This window comes from Suricata suricatta, chromosome 1, assembly GCF_006229205.1.
Source record: "Suricata suricatta isolate VVHF042 chromosome 1, meerkat_22Aug2017_6uvM2_HiC, whole genome shotgun sequence".
NCBI lineage: Eukaryota > Metazoa > Chordata > Mammalia > Carnivora > Herpestidae > Suricata > Suricata suricatta.
This window is the reverse complement of record NC_043700.1, coordinates 146,161,589-146,185,264: the sequence shown is the minus strand read 5'-3', so window position 1 is coordinate 146,185,264 and position 23,676 is coordinate 146,161,589. Positions and strand designations below refer to the sequence as shown.

At 34.4% G+C, this 23,676-nt stretch overlaps 1 protein-coding gene across 15 annotated transcripts in view; it reads left to right on the top strand.

Moving 5' to 3' along the window:
* Window positions 1-23,676, top strand: part of ADGRL3 (adhesion G protein-coupled receptor L3) — a 504,973-nt gene that overhangs the window by 406,434 nt on the left and 74,863 nt on the right. For all 15 annotated transcript variants that reach the window (XM_029945427.1, XM_029945417.1, XM_029945384.1 and 12 more), the window contains 2 exons: window positions 10,551-10,760; window positions 13,896-14,116. In XM_029945427.1, the coding sequence (XP_029801287.1) occupies window positions 10,551-10,760; window positions 13,896-14,116 (431 nt within the window). The remainder of the gene's footprint in view (window positions 1-10,550; window positions 10,761-13,895; window positions 14,117-23,676) is intronic.

The window sequence follows — 23,676 nt, the reverse complement described above, 5'->3', positions numbered from 1 at the left end:
GTGTGTGTGTGTGTGTGTGTGTGTCTGTGTGTGTGTGTGCGTGTTAATGGAAACAATCTTAGGAGAAATTACCCATTCGTATGAGAATTAGGAAATTTGCTGAATAATCACTGGCAAACTTTTAATAAAACTTCTGGATTTAATCATTGCATTCAAAGGATATTTTAAAGAAATTTTTACCTTTGAAAGTCTGGCTCTGTCCTTTACAAAGGAACTTAGTACATTGGTCAAAAAAGGGAATATGGGTTTTGTGGTTCTCTCCACTGTAGGTGAGGTCGTTGAGAGCATGGAGTACTTGGCCACCAGTTAGGGTGATCAACTTTCGGAGAGCTCGCTAGGAAACAGCACCACCCAGATCAAAAATATACGTAATATTTAATGAGTAATTATGTGCATGTGTGTTATTACTACTGAATAGTGACATTAATAGTTTTTAATACTAATTAATAGTAGAGCTAATTGTTTGAAAAACTATAGATACATTTTTGATGTGTCTTTCTGTCCTCTGATACTGTAAATTTTTATTGGATATTTAAATTTGGGGGTTATATTGCATGTCTTTAAGATATGTAAATGGAGGCTTCAAAAAGTTCATAATTAAACAGATATGACTCAGATTTTTTGTAATTTTTTAATGTTTATTTTTGCGAGAGAGAGACCCACACATGGAGTGTGAGAGGGAGAGGGGCAGAGAGAGAGGGAGACACAGAATCCGAACCAGGCTCAGGCTCTGAGCTGTCAGCACAGAGCCCCGATACAGGGCCCAGAACCACAAACTGAGATCATGACGTGAGCTGAAGTTGATTGTTTAACCGACTGAGCTACCCAGGTTCCCTTTTGTAAAACAACAACAACAACAAAATTTTATATTAATTTTTGAGAGAGAGATGATTCATATTTAATAAAAATAGCTATGCCATGTTTCTTTCTGTTTGTCTTTTTCTGTCTTTTTTTAAGAGAATTATAATTGAATATAGTCAGAAATAAAATTCACTTCGACCTATGGTTCTGCTCTTACCAAGCCCATATTACATACATTCATAGTGTCTATCCAATGTGATGACATCAAACTAAATACTTTCTCAACAAAAATGATGAGCATAGGGGTGACTGACTGGCTAAGTTGGTAGAGCATGCAACTCTTGTGTTGGGGTTATGAGTTTGAGTCCCACATTGGGTGTAGAAATTACTTAAAAATAGAGCATTTAAGAAAAATATTGAGCAGAGAATACAAAGGATTGTACTTAATATTTTTACCTAATAGGTTTTTAGTCTTGTAGGAATTAGTTCTTATCTCTCTAAATACATGCTTCCACTTTGTATCTAGAAGCTTATTTTGGTAGACCAGCTGTTTTCCAATCAGTTCTTTTGCATCTGTGAATTCATCATATAGACTCTCCGTGTCGAAAATATTTATCATTTTTAAACACTTCCAAGCCTACTGGTTGTTAAATAAGCTAAAACACTATCAGGGATAATGGTTTTAAAGCACTGAGGTAACCAAATAAGTTAACAGTTTGTTTGTTTGTTTGTTTGTTTGTTTTTTTCCCCCCCGGGGACAGGGAAGGGAGGGGGAAGGGGAACGGAAAACAAAAAAGGGGGAGGGAAGGACTTGAACCTCTCAGCTTGGCTGAGCGGCTGCTGCAGCCACCACCCGGTACTAGCCCCCACCTCCATAGAGCTCCGACTCACTGCTCAATTAACAGTTTTAATAAAGAAATTAGAAAGTCCTGTTTAACTTGATTTCCCTTTTCTTGGTGACTTTTTTTAAAGTCTTAAATCCCCAATATAAGTAATGTTTTCTCTGTATGAGGTTTTGTCCTAACCTACACAAAAATTCAGGCAACTCAAACGGAGTCATTTTATCTTTTTCTCGGTTCCTTATGGCTTTGTCAGAGTTCAGCAGTTTTGGAGAAACATCATAAAAATGTGTTTTACTGTAATCTTTTTCTTCATTCTCATCTGTCATATGTTTCAAAATTAGGGAAAGACATCCTTCTTGTCCCATACTCTGAAAACATGGTTTTATAGAGGCCAGTAGTTTTGCATCTTTTCTATGGCCAGCAGCCAGTTATATTTATCTTGTAGGCACATGTCTTAGGCAGTGGTCTCCCTCCTTTTCTAGAAAATTTAAAACAAACAAACAAAAACAACAACAACAAAACAACTCTGTCAATTTTGAGAAACTGAAAAACAACCCAAAAGTTTCATTGTGAAACTTCATTATCACAGGCAAGCAAACCACATCTCCTTTAAGCTACCTTGTGGACAAGGTATTCAGGAGATTTAGTAGGTAAGAGCCGTCCGTTTTCTTTCTAAGACGTTTATAGGCTGAATGGACTTTTCCAAAATGTACATTTGCACTGTCTGCTGAATATGCACATAGATGTGCAAAGTCTATTTTATGCCTGGACAACGTGTCAACAATTTTTTGTTTTATGTCTTCTGAAGTTCCATTAATACTTCCATAGAAAAAAAGAAAATGATTTCAAACTCCATCTTTCAGGGCACATGGGTAGCTCAGTTGGTTAAACATCTGGCTCTTGATTTTGGCTCAGGCATGATCTCACAATTAGCAATTTCGAGCCCTGCATTGAGCTCTGTGCTGACAGGCACGGAGCCTTCTTGGGATTCTCTCTCTCCTTTTCTCTCTGTTCATGCCCCCTCCCACTCACATGTGTTCTTTCTCTCTCTCAAAAATATCTAAACATTAAAAAAAGAAAGTTCAAACCCTATGTTTCACATCAAAATACCTTAGAGCTAGGGGAACCATATTTTGTTGCCATGATTTAATACATCACTTGATATACTATAGGAAGTGTGGGCATTAGTTAAGATTGGACAGAATCAGTTCTATACTATGAAGGGACAAAACATTGGCTGTCAAAATTTCCCCTTTTGCTTTCCCACAATACTAAAATGTGTAATCTTCAAGTCAGGAGATTTCTCTCAGTGTACTAAGGACACAAAACAATAATGAATGTCTATTCTTATGGTACACTGCAATGTTTTCAATGAGTGTTAATTTCAGCTGAGCATCGGAGTCTTTTTGGGGGGAAGATTTAAAAAAAAACACGTTGATTTTATAAAAACTTTCCTGCCTCATCCCAAACTTGTGAGATTCAACCTCCATATCCCCATTCACACAACCTTCTCTGCCATGTGTGGTCCCCAGTTCATTTCTGCATATTTACAGAACATGCTCTGCTTTGCTTACCTCTCCAATCTGGTTTCATGAATTCTTCCATGTGCCTTTAAAACAGCACAGTTTTCCAGCCTGTTTTAGTACTGTCATATTATTAAATTATTGCCATTCTCAGTTTCATCAATGAATTGTTAGAAACACGGTCACAATATTTACAGTGTTAAAACTTGAAGTAGCACAAAGCACCATACAAACCAATCCATACAGAGCACAAAACTCAATCTGAAGTTAAAGAAGAAGACATGATCACAAGCAGTGAAACCATATCACTCAGAGGGATGCGGCAATGAATAATCCAATAGTGGGAAGTGCAAATAACGGATGCCAGCATCAAGAGTCAGGGTGAAAAACAGCAGGCATCACTAAAGAAAATGGATAATCAATGCTACATCCATTTGACACTATGGTTAGTATAGCTTGCAGCCTCTGTCCAGACAGGCTATCATACTGATTTTATAATATTTTTCCCCCAAACTTCTGAAGCACCTCTAAAGTCTGGGATCCTCTCATGTCTTGGGGAAGGCGTTCCTAGGATTCAAACCTTGACGGTTACTCACCCTCTCACCAGTCCTTTCTCTATTGCATACTAGTTGAGTCATCTGGAGCAAATTACTTATTCTTTGTGCTTCAGTTTCTTCATCTATAACCTGGAGATAATATTACATCATCGTGTTTTATATGATTGCATATCCTAATAAAATAAATAAGCACTTCCAACACATAATGACATTTTGAAAGTTATGTTTTAGCTGTCATCATCATCCTCTCCTTACTTAACTGAGAAACACTAAGAATGGAATTTTCTGTCTGGTTAGCTTCATTCCCTACCTTCACCCCAGATACTCCTACTAAAATCTTCTTTTCTTATTTAGTGCTCATTCATTTCATTTCCTTTGAAAAATTCTAACAGATCACTAATCTATTTTTGGTTCATCAACTTCAATCTATCCTTTTTAACCTATTACTGAGTTTAACTTAGCACCAGTAAGTACTAAGCACTAAGTACTAAGGAAGCGCTAAGTAAGATACTTAGTTCCTACATTTTCTTTCCTGTTTCCTTATTTTATGGTAGTTGTAAATTTGGCTCACCAAATATGGTGAGGTTTTATTTTTTTAATTCAAAGCAAGAAAATCTCAAATAACTTTGAGGCTGCTGTGCTATGCTTTTAAAACCAAGGAGATTTGCTGAATAAGTTCTATTGAATCCACAGGACAGTTGGTTATATATGTTTTTCTGTGCTCTTACTTACCAGTATTTCTCGTTTAGCAGTAAAAGCCTGAAAGTATTTAAGTTTATTTTTTTTCAATGTAATACAAATATGAAAATTGTTGCTAATTTTTTTTGGTTAATTTACTGTGAAAATCTTAAATGTAGTTATGTTGTTCTTCTCACTGTTTTCCTTAACTCTGACCTTCATTTTCTTCCACAAGGAAATCCTAATTTCCTGAGTTCATTTTTTCAAGCATTTGCAGAGTGAACTTTGTCTGATGACCTATCTCCTAAGAGAGTAATGCTAGGAATTGACTTACAGAGTTTATACAACATTTATCAGAAAATAGTCTTTTATAAACCTATGGGCCTTATGCTTATGTGATACATTAGTAGCAAAGCAAGCGCTTATAGTTTGCAAAAAAGAAAGAAAATTTATTTTAGTTATGTTATAAATATTTCAGAAAGAGATCATGCTTAAGAGGCAATTTAAAAATCACATTATTATGCTTTAACAAATCTGACTGAACATTTAAATAACACATTATTATGCAGAAAGTTAAACAGGTTCTTGATAATTACTGGCCCAGAATTAATAATTATATAGGGTGATTGTTCAAGTAATATCTAGAAAATGCAACTATCTAAAATTATGATATAAGAAAAACCATCCAGAGGGTTTAAAAATTAATTCATAGAGTTCATGTCCCATCTGGAAATGCTTATGCTGTTAAAATGAAAAACATTTAAAAGCCTATTTCTCTATCTTGTTTGTTGAGTTGCCTTTTGGACAGTAAAGTTAGAAACATCAAGATTTCCACCAAAGGTCTTAGTGTACTCAGATTAATTATTTTAAAATCATGAGACAAAAGTCACATTTCCTTTTCCATAGATTTGGATTTAGTTTCATTGAAGGTTCCTGTTAGTATATTTGAGTATTTTACATTGACAGAGTGTCTTCCACAAAACATCACTGTTTATGGCATTTTTCCCCCAAATGTGATACTCACCTTTTTGTGATATTTGTGTTACTCAATGGGCTCTCTCTCCACAGTGATAGGACAAAGCAAATTCACTGAGACAAAAATAAAACAGAAAAATCAGAAACTCTGCTTAGATTTTTAAAAATATTTAGCATTTCAAATATGAAAAGACACTTCGTAGAAAGCCTGAAAAACAAATATCGTTTTGATAAAATTTTATTTTTAGAGAGGATTGATTCATTTCGTTTACCAAAAGTATCTTCTTTCTGGAATATCATTCTGGGAATCGTTCTTTCTTTCTGCTTGAAGATTTTCTCTCACACCTTTCCATCTTCTCTTAAGAAGTTAATCTCCTTGAAGTTCTTGATTTTTTGTCAAAAAATTTTGTGAATTTTGAAAGAATTCTTCCCAACAGATTATACTAGTCTATGCAGGTACAGACACTGGGGGAAAGTTAGATATATATCTTTCATTGCTACTTTGTCTTTTTGTTATAACTTAAAGAAGAATATAAAGGTGAAATTGAGCCCCTTTGTGTTATATTATGTAAAAGTTGTAAACACATTTGTACAGTAATATACATACAATTCAGTTTCTAAAGTTAAAATTTGTCTTTTGCAGATGATATAGGTATTTTGTGACCTTAACTCATCAATAGCACAAATATTATTAACATAAACTAAACATCCAAAGTTATAAAGTGAATTTAGGTAATTCATCAATTGGTTGGAATAATGTTTTATGTCCTTAGTTAAAATAACATTAACACTTATTCTTGTCACAGTTATTATTTTTCTGTCTCACCCCTTGTCATTCATACAGACTTGATTATTTCATTGAAATAATCACTGCCAAACAAGAAAATAAACTAGACTGTTTGCAGATTTGAAAAGAAAATAGGAAACATTGACTTTCTTGCTTTCATATACATTATCTTAATTACTTATCACAAAATGCTGAAGTCTCAGTTATTTTATCTCTATGTGTATGAGGCTTTTGATTCTCAAAAAGTTTAAGTAGTTAGTTCAAGGTAACAATTGTGAAACTAGAGTGACAAGGTTAAATCCATTCCTTTAGATCTTAAGACTTATTCCTGAAGTCTTCTTGCTTCTCTGCATACTTTGGCCTTCATTGTTATAATTATGTAATACCCTGACATTTCAACATATCTTAAAATATTTTGATGTAACACCCTTCTCATTCTTCATCTCTGATTTTCCTTATCTTTTACTTAAGATTTTAGAGCAGGTGATTTAAGAGCTAAAGAATCCCAAAGACTGTGCAATGGATAGCATAATACAAATTTTAGTTTGTAATTTAAATTCATTCTAGAAGATGGGAACAATTAAAGAGAGATTCATTCATTCAGTCAACACATTAGTTATGAGTCCACCATAGGGTAGACAATTTTGTAGGACCTGGGATACATTGGTGATTAGAAAGATAAAACAACTTATTCTCTTGGAGATTACTTTCTAATGGGGACACAGACAATAGACCAGCAATATTAACAAAAATGTATAATGTAGATAAGTGCTGATGAGAAAAATAGTGCAGGAAATGTAATAGAGAAAGAGTCAGAAGGGGGAAAACGAATTTGTAATTTCAGATAATGGTGACTCAGAAAAACCCTCTATGAGAAGGTAACATATGAATGAGGGGCTGAAAGAGGGTATCAAGTAAGCCATGCAGCTCTCTTTTTGGAAGAGCATTCCAGGCCAAAGGAACATCAAATGCAAAGATTCTGAGACTGGAATATCTTTGACATATTCAAAGAATGTAGCAGGCCAACTAATGGAATTAACTGAACGAAGGGAGAATAGGATATGACACCACGGAGATGCTCATGTTATCAGTGCTTTGTAGACCTTTGAAAGACTTTGGTTTTTACTTTTTTGAGACAGAAGACATTGGATACCTTTTTTACTTTTACTGAGACAGAAGACATTGGATGCCTTTCATCAGTGGGTCATATTATCTGAATTATATTTAAAAATAATCTCTCTGCCTTGTTGTATATAGAGTAAAGGGGGATGAGGATCAAAGTGGGGATATCAACTAGGGGGCTATTAAAAATGGGTGGCAAAAAAAATGGGTGGCTCCAACCACTTTGGTGTAGTTGAGGTGCTGGGGAGCTACCAGCTTTAGAAGTCAGAGCCTACAGGATTTCCTTATGGATAAAGTGTGGCATGTGAAAGACAGGAATCAATATGACTTGTAAGTTTTTGGCAAGAATATCTCAAAGAATGATGTTGTTGTTTGCTGAAATGGGAAAACAGAGGGAAGAGAAATTTGTTTAGAGGGTGGCAGAGAAACAGGATATGTTCAGGATCTCAGTTTTTGACATGTAATACTTGAAACCTTTTTAAGCATCCAGTGGAAATGAAAGGTATGTTACCGCTGTAGTGATATAGAGGATTCAGCTCTAAGCCATTTGGTCTAAGCAGAGTGGGATTATCATCACCATTCACAAATAAATATTAATTAAGGGTTTTTCATGTGTCAAACCCAGTAGTACTACATGTTGGGTTATAAGATTAATAAGATTTTAAGGCACATAATGGTATATATAGTACATGTTATAGGTGATTGAGTTATACAGTGCTCACAAACATCAAACCTTGGGAATAAGAATACTTGATCTATTATCATTGTGTTACAGCCATACCTAAGAGTTTTATTCAATTGGACATCCTCTTGAACAGGGTTTGGTTTTTTCATAGCTTAGCCTCCTGGAAGTTCCGTTATGGCACACTATGATAAAGAAGGCTATACTCACAGTTTTATTGGCATTTAATATCAATTGTTCTTTTCCTTTCATCTTATTTATAAAATTCAAGTGGTGAGTTGTATCTGAAGGGTGCTGCTATCACAGTATAGTATGCACAGGGTGGTTGGTAATGATGATTTCTGAGCTAGACATTAATACCTAAAAGATGAATTAATCACTAGACTTTTTTGTTCTGTCTTTGAGTGTAGTGTACTCTTTGTACTGATGTTTTGACATCTGGTATTCTTCTCTTAATAACTCTGCATGGGGTTTTTGAAGGACTTATGAAGGTACTGAGTAAAGTAAATATATTTCTAATAATGCAACTACCCAGACAAAGGCAGGAGATTTTTCGGTTTCTTCTTTTCTTTCGTTCCTTTTTTTGTTGTTGTTAGTGTTGTAGGTCTTTAGGATACATTTGAGAATGTATTATACCTGCCATTTTTCCCATTACAGAAGACTGCTGTGCTGAACATTGGTGCTTGATACTCAATCACAGCATCTTTCCTTTGAGTCAAAGAAGAGAGCAAATAGCCCTCTGCTCAGGAGACCGAGGAGCACTAACCACTCTCCACTCTCCAATAGTAAAAGTAATTTAAGCTGAGACCCAGCACTATGTTAGTACTGTCCCCTGGAGAACAAAGCAGCTACAGCAAAATTTCATGTGGTTTTCTTTTCATGATTTCAGCTCCTTCCCAGAAATGTACCTAGAGTTACGCAGGAATATCTCAAAACTGTTTCATTGACAGCGTTCTAGCAGAGTCCTTTATCAAATAACAACTGTGAAGTCTTACCTGGCAATCTGAGAAGAGCTATGATTTAGGTTACAGCACAGGGACTCACTTGTAAGAATTTTCATATTCAGAATAATTTTTGTATGGAATATTTGTATGAAGTTTGTAAAAAAAAACCCCAAAAGTATGAAGTTTGAATAAAAGCAAGTAACACTAGAAAACCTGGTTATTTATGGATTTTTAAAGTGAGCTAACAGTGTGGAAGACAACTAAATGTAGTAGCCTCTTTCCTAAAATAAAAATCAATGTGTATGATCTACACAGTGGAAAAAGATGTCAATTAGAAATACATCTCTTGCTTTCAACTAAAGAATTTCCCATCTTCATGCTACACTTTTACTGCTTATGCATGTATCCATAAAAATCAATGTCACTTTTTTTTGTCTTTTCAAATTTTGTATAAATGACATCATACTGTATAGATCCCTTTCCCACCAGCATTTTTTTTTAAATCTAATATTAGGTTTTTGAGAAGAAGATCTACTTATGGAAGCTAGGTCTTCAGGGCTTTGCATAAAACCTACGAAGAAAAGAGGCATTGACAGTCATGGAAACTTTCTGAACTCTGCTCCAACACCTTGGCACACTGCTATTTTGGGCCACTATAAATTCTAATGCTTCACAGAAGTGGTATCAGATAGAGTCAGTCTACCATAGGGAAGGAATAGGGTTTAATATCTTAGAACAAGGACAGAAATTAGAAAGTACATAGATTAAGGAACATGGATAGTATGGACTCACAAGACTGTTTTAACAGAACCAAATAAAAAAAATTTTGCAGTCTTAGTACAAAAGCTTTTATGAGTTTTTTTCTTTTTCTTAGCTCTGTTTTATGCTGCTATGGGATATAGTAATACTGAGTGGTTATTTTCTATCTATGTATAACAGGCTCTATTCATGCAAAATCCTTCAAGGATCACACTTCCTGATCTCTTTAAGCCATTCAATATAAATATAAATCCAGTGAATATCCTCATTCTTTTAGATCTTTCACTAAATAAATGGTACGCATATGTGGCTGTTCATCAGAATTAACTGAGAATCTTTATAAAAATAGATACTTTTATGAACTCAACCTTGGAAACTCTGATAAAGAACCTACAGAACAGAGGAATTATATTATTTTTATTAAAAAATCCCTTGGTGATTAAAAAAGCATTTCAGTTGAGATACCACTTCCTTAAGCATATCGCTTAATTTTTTAAAATAGAGTATTCCCTAGTGGGAGTTGTCAAAAAATTAGCCTAAAAAAGTGATACGAGTTGAAAAAATAAAATTTTCCCTGATATCTTAGGCCAGAATTAAGTTAGGTTGCTTCAACCATTTGTATCCTGAAAATATATTTAATCAAGAAGGGTACAAACACCATTGATATCCCTGAATAGCAAACTGATCTAAACCTCAGAGAAGGTATAAAATCTCTTACCTGTGAACTACTAAACTCCAACAATTAAGTTATCTTATTCATTGTGTGTGCGTCAGATATTTAGTGCATTATGATAATCATGTTTCATGAATCCAGGCCCTCATAAGACTTCATAATTTGTTATGCATAAGTGCAACTTACGCTTTTCTGTTGTATTTCCAGCACAGTGATGCGGTCCATGACCTTCTTCTGGATGTGATCACGTGGGTTGGAATTTTGCTGTCCCTTGTTTGTCTCCTGATTTGCATCTTCACATTTTGCTTTTTCCGTGGGCTCCAGAGTGACCGTAACACCATCCACAAGAACCTCTGCATCAGTCTTTTTGTGGCTGAACTGCTCTTCCTGATTGGGATCAACCGAACGGACCAACCAGTAAGCAGGTTCCATTCATATTAGCAAAAAATGTATCTATCTCCAGCTTTCTAGCACTCAAAATATCTTGTTTCAACATATCCTCTTTTCTAGTTGTCTAAGATGATTGCTAATTTTCAGATCTTACTCAGTTTCCCTTTTTCATACCTCACTGTTGTAAACAGCCAGTGAATGTATGAATGTGCATTTCTTTAGAAGTTCTGTTCATAACCTTGCTTTTCTAAAGTACTGTATCTCCTCTTTAGTTTGTGTGTATGGGCATGTGTTTCATTTTGCTTTTATCGGAACAGAATATTGAGGATAGTTAAATAAAATGATGTGGGGAATTGAGTGTCTCTCCTAATCGATATAATTTAGATATAATTGTTATTTTTCAATGTTTATCACATACTCTTTTTTTAAATTTATTTTTTTTAGTAGTCTCTACACCCAGTGTGAGACTCAAACCCCCAATCCTGAGAAGAGGTGAATGCTTTTCTGACAGAGTCAATGAGGTGCCCCCTTGTTGGGGCCCAGCAGGCCAAAAAACCTCCAGCAGAGTGACCTTTGATGGCCAGACCTCCGGGACACAGGAGAATCTACATTTTGCAAAGCAATGAGAAAAATCCCAAATTTTTTCTCCTGCTCCCGGGAGACATAGCATCCATGGTCGCTTATGTAGATTCTCCTGTGTCCCGGAGGTCTGGCCATCAAAGGTCGTTCTGCGGGAGGTTTTTTAGCCTGCTGGGCCCCAACACCCCCTCATATATTTTTTTAAAGTTTATATCATATTAAAAACTTCATGTATACTATGAGTTTCTTTAATTGATCTATTTGCAAAATAGTTTAAACATAGGTCATTTTTAGAATTTATAAAATCTTCCAAAAATTTTTTGACACACATTTGTGCAACTTCTGTTTTTACATTTTTAATGCCATCTTTTACTTTACTACTATGTTCAGTCATAAGAAAATGAAGGAGAGGAAGGAAAGAAAGAAGTAGGGAAAGAAAAAGGAGGAAAAGAACAGCACCAGCCAACTGTTTTTGGTAAAACCAAACAGAAAATATGAATAACAGATAGTCGCTAATTATTCAAAGACTATGCCTACTTCTACTTTTTGTGAGGCCTGTTCTATTTACTTAGGATTCATGTACATAGTGAAAGTTTGTTCTCATGGCTAAAACTGCAACTGAAAAGAAAACTTCCATTTTTTAGAAGATGTGTAGGCATAATAAATAATTCATTTCCTTAATACTATTCTCTGGTATGTGTCCATAAGTATGGAGTACTTTACAATAAAAATGCAGTTGGATTCATGTTTGTGATTACACATTCATGATTAATGGCTGTAAAGGGTACAATTATGGTGATTTTACTTTAATTGGTTATCATATACAAATGTGACAGCTTTCCAAATAAAGGCATACATATGAATAAGCAATCAAAGTGCACATTGCTTTTCCCAAAAAAGTAAAGTCTTCCGATAACAAAAATTAATAGTTGAAGTTTTAACTCTTAAAAAGCAAGAAATGGAAAACTGTGTTATTTTCCAAGAAGAAATCATTTCATTTTCTTGTTAACCTGCAATTCAAATGCTGTGTGATTTCTTTCCATTTAGAACCTTATTTGTACTTTTATTTCCTAATGTACATATGATGTGGTAAACTTCACGACACATTGCATGCTGCATAAAGTAACTTCTAACAAGTAGCCTAGAGAACAAAGATATGGAAAAGCTGAGTAGAGTGCATCTTAGCCCAACTTGTCTTTCCTCTTGTTGCTAGATAGGTGTCCTCTTCCTGTCTTTTCTATGGTGAGTAGGCCCTACTTTCTCTCCAGCCTGGTGAGATGAGACATCCTCATTGTCGTCTCTCTAACTCAGTGAAACTGACTTGCCCTTTGTCTCTTTCTCAAGGATCATACTTATCATTGAATTCATAATAATCTGATGATTTCTATAAATTGGTTGCCTTTTTTTCTGGTAGAAGCTATAGATTTTAATTAGAATATCTTAATTGAAAATAAAGACTGTACTTCCTCAAGGAGAGAGAATTTCATAACTCACGTAAGAAAACTAATATATGGTCAGCTGAAACTCATAGTGTCTTAGAGACTATGCCAAAGTAGGGGCTGGCTATCTTCTAGGCCGATGTTTTGGGCAATAATAAAAAGAGAGAGAGAGAGAGAGAGAGAGAAAGTACATACTCTGGAACCTTCTATTCTATTTTTTAAAACCTACTTTGCAGCATGAACTTCCCAATGCCATCTTAAATTCTTAATGAAACCAAACAAGGAAGAAATAAACAAGCAAATAATTATAATGAAATGATGATCCCATCACAAAATATTATAATTATTACATTTTTATTTTTTTAATGTTTATTTATTTATTTTGAGAGACAGAGCAAGCATGAGCAGGGGAGGAGCAGAGACAAGGAGGGAGAGAGAGAATCCCAAGCAGGCCCCATGCCATCAGCACAGAGCATACTGCAGGGCTTGAACCTAGAAACCATGAGAACATGACCTGAGCTGAAACCAAGAGTCGGACGCTCAACTGAGCCACACAGGCACCCCTGGTTTTTAATTTTAAGTGCTTTATTCTCCATGATTTTAATGCTTACTTTTATTTACAATTGAAGAACTTAATATGTTAGAACACACATGATTTAAAACTTGAATATAATGAATAATTATCAATAAATAGGCTCTTATTAGAACTTTTTCCTAAATTTTATTATTTTTTCTTATCATACTAAGCTGTCATCTATGTTATTAATAGACTGTTACATGTAGTTTTGAAAGATAGGTTCTGCTTAATTAGGTTTTGATAGCTGAATTTGGAGAATCTTCTTTAGATTATTCTTTGGCAGACCTGTATTGCCACAGTCTTGATAAATATTTATTTTTTAAGTTTATTTTTATTTATTTTGAGAGAGAGAGAGACAGAATCTGAGCAGGCTCCATGCCCTCAGCACAGAGCCCAATGTGGGACTCGAACCCACAAACCATGAGATCATGAGATAAGCGGAAACCAAGAGTCAGATGTTTAACCAACTGAGCCAGCGAGGCGTCCTGATAAATAGTTATTTTCATGTTATGGTAGTTGGTTATATTTCATTTGGTTGTCATTCAAATTATTTCTTCTCTTTCCTAGATTGCCTGTGCAGTTTTTGCTGCCCTACTACATTTCTTCTTTTTGGCGGCTTTCACCTGGATGTTTCTGGAGGGGGTGCAGCTCTACATCATGCTGGTGGAGGTTTTTGAGAGTGAGCATTCACGCAGAAAATATTTTTACCTGGTTGGCTATGGGATGCCTGCGCTCATAGTCGCCGTGTCTGCGGCGGTAGACTATAGGAGTTATGGAACAGATAAAGTGTGAGTTTATGTTTTCTTAACCTTTTTTTAACCTTTCTCTTTGAAATCTAGTTGAAATGCTTTGGATTTTCCTGGAAGCTAACTCTTTATATCATCTCATAGCAATAGATGTTTGAACTGGAGAAGCAAATGGGGGTAATTCAATTCATGGTTATACTTTTGTTATGATATAGAAAGAGGAAAAACCTTGAGATTCAGTATGATGCTGTTTAAAAACAACTTAATTTTCCCACATCTACATAATGCCCTTGAGTTATTATAAGATGATCAATTTAATATCTTTCAGAATGTTGAGACAATTGTCAAGTAAGAACTAGCTATATCAGAAACTGTATTTAGAGGACAGTGTAGTCCCTGATATTAGTGGCTTCTCTTCTTCCTTACCTGTCAGTTCTAGTTACTGAAAATAAATGTATATAATTAACAGACAATAGGGACAGGGGCAGCTTGTATTTTTCCTTTCTCCCCCCAATCCCCCCTCCAGACACATACTGGCTTGTACAGATGAATTTTAGTTTCAGTATACATTCAAACTGTTAATACATACATGTAGAGATGTCCAGTATATTGGAGAGGAATTCAGTGAAAAGTATTTTTGTAATCCACATCAATATAATAATTGGGATCCTGACCATAAATGAAAGTTTCAATAAAAAGCAATTAGAAAAAAAACCAAGATAGGTATCTAATGAATACCCACATTTAGAACATAAATTGAGGTGGGAAAATAAAAATAGAGAAAGCCAAGAGGTGACCAGAGTCTTGAAAGAGAATCATGAGGAAAATGAGAAGGCAGTTTCAGGATGGTGTTTTAGAATACCATCTGCAGTGTTCCATGTCAAAGATAATTCAAGTAGGATAAGCTCTGAGGAAAAATGACTTGTCCTTTGCAACAAATATTTTGATAGTGTTGGAAGCAGAAACCAAATTAGAACATTCAAAGAAAGAAGTCAGTGGCAAGAAAGTAGAGTTTTCAAGCATTCCCTATACTCTGAAAAAGTTTGATTGAGAAATGATGAAAGGATTAACTCATGATGACAGTAGTGAAGAAGAATCATTAAAAATAAAGTCCAAAGAATGTTTAGGCTGGGAAGAATCAAGTTGATAGGAGGAGATTAATAGAGAAAAAATATCTTATGCTTCATTTGTATTTAATATAGAGAAAGACTGAATGAAAGGGAAAGGTCCTGGGGGATAGAAAGGCATAAGATTATACATAAGATTAGGAAAACCTGTTTAATAATGAAAGTGGCTTTGGAATTCACCTAGTCCAAGACATTAATTTTACAGATGAAAATAATCAAAGATCAGATAATTAATTGCTTTGCCCATGGTGCTAGAACTGGATTGTGGCAGCTGTGTGTGATAAAACAAGTCAGATTTATTTCCACTAAACAAGGATGTTTTGGGAAGAGTAAAATGACCTCTCTCTTCTGAGATGAGTGTGAAGGAAAGAAAGATAAGATAAATTTCAAAGTGGAAGAACTTTTCCAGCAAGTAGATTTCAGCTGAGTGAATAGGTGAGGTCATTTTGAGAGGACAGGAGATTTGAAAAGCTTTGAAATGAGCACTATGGAAAATGTGTTAAGGAGCCAATTAGACATTAATAAAAAAGATTTCCAAGCAGTAGTGAAGGCTCAGATGAGGTTAGGTAACATCAATTTGTACAGAAGTTAATAAGCCAAATTTCATGACTTTCCACCAGCAAGTCAGCAGCCTGAATATGCTGGCAATAAAGCCAATCACTTCCCAGAAGAGAGGATTCATGAGGAGAGAAGACAAGTAGAAGCGTTACTGGGAGCATAGTTAGAGTGGGATCCGTGTCTGTTCAGAGGCACAGACACTATGATTGAAAGAAGACTGTCTCGTTTCCATGTTTTTTTCCTTGAGTACAGTGAAGGCTATATAAGGCCTTTTGTCTAAATATATCAATAATAATTATTTTTTAATCTGACTTTTATGAATTGTAGTCAAATCTGAGTTCATTTTGTGGATCCTGGGGACAACTGTAGAACAGATTAGGATTAGTTAGATAAAGACATTAAAAATGTTTGCCTCTAAAGACCTCTTAGGGGTGGCGAGATTAGGTAGATCAGAAGTTTGTTGTCGCTGTTGTTTTTAATAACACTTTTATTGCTATAATTCACATACCATAATATTCACTCTTTTAAAGTATATGCTTCAGTAGTTTTTAGTACATTCACAATCGTCTAATTTTACAACATTTTGATCAACTTAAAAAGGAACTCACCAGCAGTCACTCCACTTAGGTCATAGGATTTTACACTTTAATTAATATACATTCCCTCTAAGATATTAAATTGAGTGATATAGTCATTTGTGACCTTTTACTATCCAAATATTCTTCTCAATAATTCCATTTTGCTCTCTTGCAGTTCCTGATTTGCTTTTATTATTTTTTTCTTTTTAGATATTTCCAAATCTTCCTGTTACTAACCTGCCTCAGACTTGTTTGCTTTGTGTTTTAGTCATTTATTTCGATGCAGATGTCATTTTCTGGATATTAGGAATCTATCTTTTCTTAGAATCAATAATATGTAAGTCTCTTGTGACTGATCAAGCTTTGGCCATCATTGCTTTAATTTCCTGCACCATAACTGGAAGCTTTCATTTACTGACATTATTACTGTGTGGGAATAGAGGCTAATTTACTTCCCAGGCCTTGATTTAAAATAAGCCTTGATAATAGTTCGGTTCCACAATTATGATTTTTCCCAACACAAAGAACAGTAAAGCAGATATAGAGAAAAGGAAGGACAGATGAAAGAGGGAAAGAAGAGAATAAGGAAAATTGCTTAAAATTCTATCATAGGCAAGCAGAGAGCATTTGGTGTCTCATTTGTACATTTAAAATACATTATCCACAGAAAGACCTTCAGAATAAATGGAAAAAGTGTTTAACTTCTACCGATTGGGAATTCTTCCAACCTAGTGTCTATTTTGCCCATTGAAGAAGCAGGTGTTGAGAAAGAAACATTATTCAGTCATTTGTATTTACTTCAGAAGCTAAAATGAACAGATAATGTTTTCCATCAGGTGTTTAATCAAGATATTTTCTCAAAGAAAAATGTAAGCAATGAATTTTTACACAACCAAAGGATTTCTGCATATAGAATTATAGATCTTGTTCCTTATTATGAAATCTGTCTTTGTTGTTCCAGTTTCTATTACTGTTGTTGATTGCTTTTATTTGACTTTAGATGGCATTCCTGACTCCCTGTTCATTTCCTGACTTTTTTTTTTTTTCATGTAAATCTACAATCTCAAATTGTGCTCTTCTTTTTCTTTGTCTCTTTACCAGTGGTCCCTTCTTATATGCTACACTGACTTTTTTAAATACAAATCCACAGTCTTAAGTAAACTGGAATTAGCCAGAATTCAGAACATATTATCAGCCACTTCCTGTAAATTTTTATTAAGCTCAATACACTGAATTTTTATGTCTTAGAAATCTATTTCACTTATTATTGGAACTTTATTACTATTAAGCTTTTACTCCTCAGTTTCAAACAGAGTACATCTAGAATAAAACCATTGAATATATATATTAGTAATCCAAATGATAATAAGCATTTTTTTCTCCTCTTAATGTACTTAATTATATTTTATTATACTGACAATGAGATTTTATCAATGAAATCTTTAATAATAATAATAGCTTACATTTCTAAAAAGTGGAGAATCATATCAATGGTAGGAGATAATATCCAAGATAAAATTACTTTTGTAGGTTAAATAAATATTATTTTGATGCAGATAGTGGTAACTATCATATTCCATCTGGCTGATGGATTATGATGTGCTTTTCTAGGAAATGTTAGGGTTGTTGAAGTGATTACAAAACACATCCACACAAAGCACACGTAATTTCATTTTGAGAAGTTGCTTAGTTTGCCATCAATTTGCAGTGCTTGTAAGAGAATTTTATTCTTATTTTCTGATGTTGTTTAATGAAATCTTTTTATCTGTACTAACATTATTCTCGAGAATGTACTTAGAATTACATTTAGTCACAATAATTGGACATTCAAAAAATGAAATTAGAAGACCAGTAGAGTCATTAAAGAAAATAAGTAACTCTCAGCTGGTGGACCACATTCTAAACGGCACCGTTAACAATGTGCTTTTACTCAATTTTATCTCTGTTTTTGTATCTTCCTTTAGTCTCTCTTAAACTCTTACCCATATGCACATTCAGTGAAGCCATCCAATAAATGGTACTGTCAGAAGATAAATGCTGGCATTGACTTAATGATAATTTAAACAGGGGTGATTTGGAATTTCTGTGCTAGATACTTTTATTTTATGACCTAAAACTAATTAGTTCATGTAAACTTTATTTACCTCAATATTACCCAAAAATACAAACCATTTTAACAATTAAAATTTCTTTAAAGAGAAAATCACATTTATAGTTTATACCACTCTCCTCACAATCAAAGAATACATTGGACAAAGGAGTGGTGAACATGATGAGTAGATTGGAAAAGGATTGGGATCAGGTTCCAGGAGGAGGGAGGACTTTGAAAGGAGTAAAGCCCAAAGAATAGCCCAAGACTTAAATTATGAGCTTGAAAGTTTGTAAAATTGTAAAATGCAAAAGATGTCAGTAGATCATAAACATTTATAATGAATCAGAACATCCTTGAGTACTAGAAGTATAATCAAGGACTTAAAAACAATTAAAATAAAATTGTATGATCTGATAATTATTATAAATCATCTATTAAGTCTTTTGTCACCCTAGCTCATAGTTTAAGAACAATTCTAAAAGAGTTAGTCTCCCCTCTCCCAGTTAAAAGCCCCCACCCCATGGGGTGCCTGGTTAAGCAGCTGACTTTGGCTCAAGTCACAATCTCAGGGTTCCCGAGTTTGAGCCCTGTGTCAGGTTCTGGGCTGACAGCTCAGAGCCTGGAGCCTGCTTCAGATTCTGTGTCTCCCTCTCTCTCTGCCCTCCCCTGCTCACGCTCTGTCTCTCAAAAATAAATAAGTGTTAAAAAAATTTTTTTTAAATCAGCCCCCAGTTTCTTTATTTTCACATCATTATTCAACCAATGTAATAATTTGGGCAGAAAAATGAGTGTTGATTTTTTAAAAATTTTTTAATGTTTGTTTATTTTTGAGAGAGAGACAAAGAAACAAAGCATGAGTGAAGGAGAGGCAGAGATAGCCAGAGACACAGAATTCAAAGCCAGTTCCAGGCTCCAAGCTGTCAGCACAGAACCCAAAAGGGGGTTTGAACTCATGAGCTATGAGATTATGACCTGAGCCAAAGTCAGATGCTTAACCAACTAAATCACACAGGTGCCCCTAAGAAACTTTTTTAGTATTTATTTTTGAGAGAAAATGGCAAAGCACGAGTAGGGAGAGGTAGAGAGAGGGAGACACAGAATCCAAAGCAGGCTTCAGGCTCTGGAACTGTCAGTGCAGAGCCCAATGCAGGGTTTGAACTCACTAACCACGAGATCATGACCTGAGCCTAAGTCAGACACTTAACCAACTAAGCCACCCAGGTGCCCTTGATTTCTTAAAATACTGCATAATAGTATTATTCAACATGGAGCCCAGCCAAATAACACTGAATTGGATGGGGACACCTGGCTGGCTCAGTAGGTAGGACAGAGCATGTGACTCATAATCTTGGGCCCCTGAGCTCCAGCTCAGGGATAGAGTTTACTTAAAAAAAGAGAGAGAACATTGAACTTGATAGTACCGCAAGTTATATGCACCACAGTTTTATTTAATGTGTTTCACAATTTTGAAGCATCTCAACCTACTCATAGGAAATTATATATTCGTTTGGAATAGTCCTCCAAGCATATTATTGTATGTTGTAAAATATTCCCACTTGTAATATTTCATTGATACGAAACATTTACCTTACTGAGCATATTATTACCTTAACTTTGGGTTAGCCAATGGGAAATAATTTAGATAATGAAGTATTTTTTATTAGCATATATCAAGACAATTATTTACTATGTGTATGGGTAGTACTATGTAGCCTCAGGAACTTTGGAGTCAGGTAGAGTAGGATAAAATTTGGCTCAACTAATTATTAGTCATGTGGCTATTGACAAATCACTTAGTTTTCCTGAGTTTCATTCTCCAATCTATAATTCCAGTTTAAAAGCACCTTGCTAAACTATTACAAAGTTTGAGAATATGTGTTTTTGTATACATGAGTAAATAAATATGTATAGGTCTATGTATCTGCGTATATATGTATCTTTTTCATTTATAATAAGGAAATGTTTATTTTCTGAGAGAGTGTGAGCAAGGGAGGGGCAGAAGAGGAGAGAGACAGAAGATCCGAAGTGGGCTCTGCACTGACAGCAGAGAGCCCAATGCAGGGCTCAAACTCAGGAACTGCAAGATCATGACCTGAGTCACAGTCAGATGCTTAATCAGCTGAGCCACCCAGAGCTCCTATACTATGAAGTTGAGAACCAAAGTTATTATGCTTAAAGTATATATTTGTTCCTTTCCCACCCTTTTCCTTTTTTTTTTTGCCCCAATTCTCTTTATTCCTTCTTTTCTCTCAATCTTGCCAGATATTTATAGTACAAATATAAAGAGAGCTGCATATGTTACAGAGAAAAAATGATTATGTATTATAGAAACTCTCATAAACAACCTGATATAATTAAGCCTTATAAATTTTATGGTCTAGTAGTAGCCAAAGATTATTTACTGGCTACATTAAATACTCACCAAGGATGGTTCAGTCTGCAATTTGGAGTCCTATAGAAAATGAAACAAACACCATTGTTAACTTAATGTTATTTCAGAACCTAGAGAATCGTCAGATATCTCTACTTGGATTAGAGTGAATTAAATAGGCAACAAAATACAATGTCCCACAGCATATTAATGGCACTATACTAAACATGCTAACTTGGCATAAGGAACTAGATCTGATAATGTTACTGAAATCTAAAAGCATTGTAAAACAAATGTTTTAGGTGGCACTCAATATACATTGGATAATAAGCGCACCAGTTTTCTAAATAGAGTATCATACATTTTTTAAATGACTAATGATAATAAAATGGTGAGTATTTTAATAGTAGAAGAGAATAAGCTTTAGGGGTATGGTTTTCTGTTGTCCTGTTTTGAGAAATTAATTTGTTTCATTATTTCTCATCTGAGGATACATGACGGTGGTACTTGCTGGAGTGATATTTGACATTTTTATGGAAGACTGATCCAGATATCAGCACTTTAATATTTAGTTTGTAATACTATTCATTACATTTTAAGAGAATAATTCTGGAAGAAAATAATAGAATGTCCTTGTGGATTAGTGCCAGTTCCTTTGAATCTTTAATCAGTAAACTTGTATTAATATAGTAAGACTTCATCAAATATATAACAATATATTCTGGTTTACAGTGAAAAAATGTACAGAAAGATAATTTTTATGACTTATCTGTATTAGGCAAATGGGGGAAAAAGGTCAGGGTTTCTGGCATATGACAAGTGCTCCTTTGAATTCCAAAATAGATCTGATCTTACAAGATGTTTCAATATTACACCAGATAAACAGGTGGTGAAGTCAGAACGGACTTGCTTTTTTAACTGTAAGTCGTCTCTTTTGTCCTGCTATAAACACACTTTATAAATTATATTCATATGACTGAATTTCATTTAAAACGAAATTGACATATCTTAAAAGTTAACAAGAATGGTCTATTAAAATTAATGACTTCACAAATTAAATGTTGCTTCGTGGATAAAGACAATTTTCAGATACATCATATGCTTCAATAGCAGGCCTTGCATTTGCAAGCTGAACTATACTGTGCTTTGTGCAGTAAGTTGTTCTCACATTTTTCTCCTCTTAACCAGTGTATCTTCACTATATCCACGTCACACTGAATGGCCTAGACTATCAGGTACCGTGATGTGGGATATATGTGCCCATGCATGTAATAAACACCCCATATCATACTCTCTTTTACCTTAAAGCCAGGTGAATTATTTCAACATTGGCACAGGGAACTCAGGGTCAGGAGTCATTCAGACTTTTAAGGTAGTTAATGGGATAGAGAGGAACTACAGAAAGCTTTGAGAAAGCCAGCAGGTGGCCAAAAACAACAGCAGGTGTGGCCATATGGCAATTGAATTAGGAAAGGCATTTTTGCCACACTGCCTTCCAGAAGATAGTCAAGCCCCGCATTGCTCCAGAAAAACGATTAAGTGTTTCATCTTGCGTCTTGCACTGATCCTCTTCAAAGGGAATTTAAATCTATTATACTGAATAGATATTGTAGCATTTTCTTAAAATTAAAAAATAATAACTTCTAAAGTAATTTCAGTTCCACATTTAAAGATCACTATGCCAAAAGCATGTTAATTTTCAAATAAAGCATTTGCTGAGGTTGTTTTAACAAAACTTTAAAAAAAGTAAAGCTTTGTAAGGCTAAAATTTAATGGCATTATTTCATTTTAACAATACATTTGGTGAGTTGGTTTGAACATTTTAAAATTCCCACCTAGTCCAAGGCACTCTGTAATAACATAATTTAAAGTATTTATATAAGTCATTAACCTGTAAAATAACATTCTTCAGAAGTTCTTGAAGCACATTTTCTTTTAAAAAGAATTTGCTGAAGATGTGTTTTTTGTCTCAGATTAGCTCTCAAAAACGTGTTTGACCTACAAAAGAACAGGGGCTATACTGTTAACAGTCATTATAAAATTATTATTAGAATTGTATCATGTTATAATTTAAGTAGTGTCCATGTGTGTGTTTTTATCTGGGAAAATGCCCATGCTTTGTCTTTTATCGTTCTTATCTTGAGGTCTTGAAGGAAAATCTGGTCTTTATTGAGAACCAAAAGAGACTCATGAATACTTCCCCTTACACACACACACACACACACACACACACACACACACACACCTTTATTAGGGTGGTAGCAAAGTACCCTGTGGTCACCATGATGATTATATTCATATTTCAAACTTAAATTTTCTGGTTTGTTTCTGCTTATTGGCAGCACCACCCTTTTATTTTCCATGATCACGTTTTACACTAATTAAACAAACCTAGAGTCGATAGTTCAAGTGTTGTTTCCCTGATAGTTATTTTTTCAAGTAGGATTATTATGTTTATCTTGAATATAGAAAAAATTATCCATCTGTGTAGTCAGTTTCTTTTTGGAGGACAAATATTATACTTCTGTTGAAATTACTTTAAATATATTTAACTTAGTAGAAGAAAGCTGAATTTTTTGTTTTAAAATTGATTTTTTTAGAATATATGGCTATTTTTACTTTGCTTAAAAATTTAGATTTTAAAAACGTTTCTTTAAAAAATTAAGTTTCAGAAAGTCAAAAGAAAAACATGATAAACATCATTGCCTCAATCACTCAGATGTTAGACTATTGTATTTTGGCATGTTGCCCCCAGCAATTATTAAAATAAAACCTATGGTTAAGCTCTTTGGCCCACTTTAATTCTTCTCCTCTCACATGAGAGGCAAGTACTAATATGAGCTTGATTTTTTTCCCTTTCAATTAAACAAAATTAC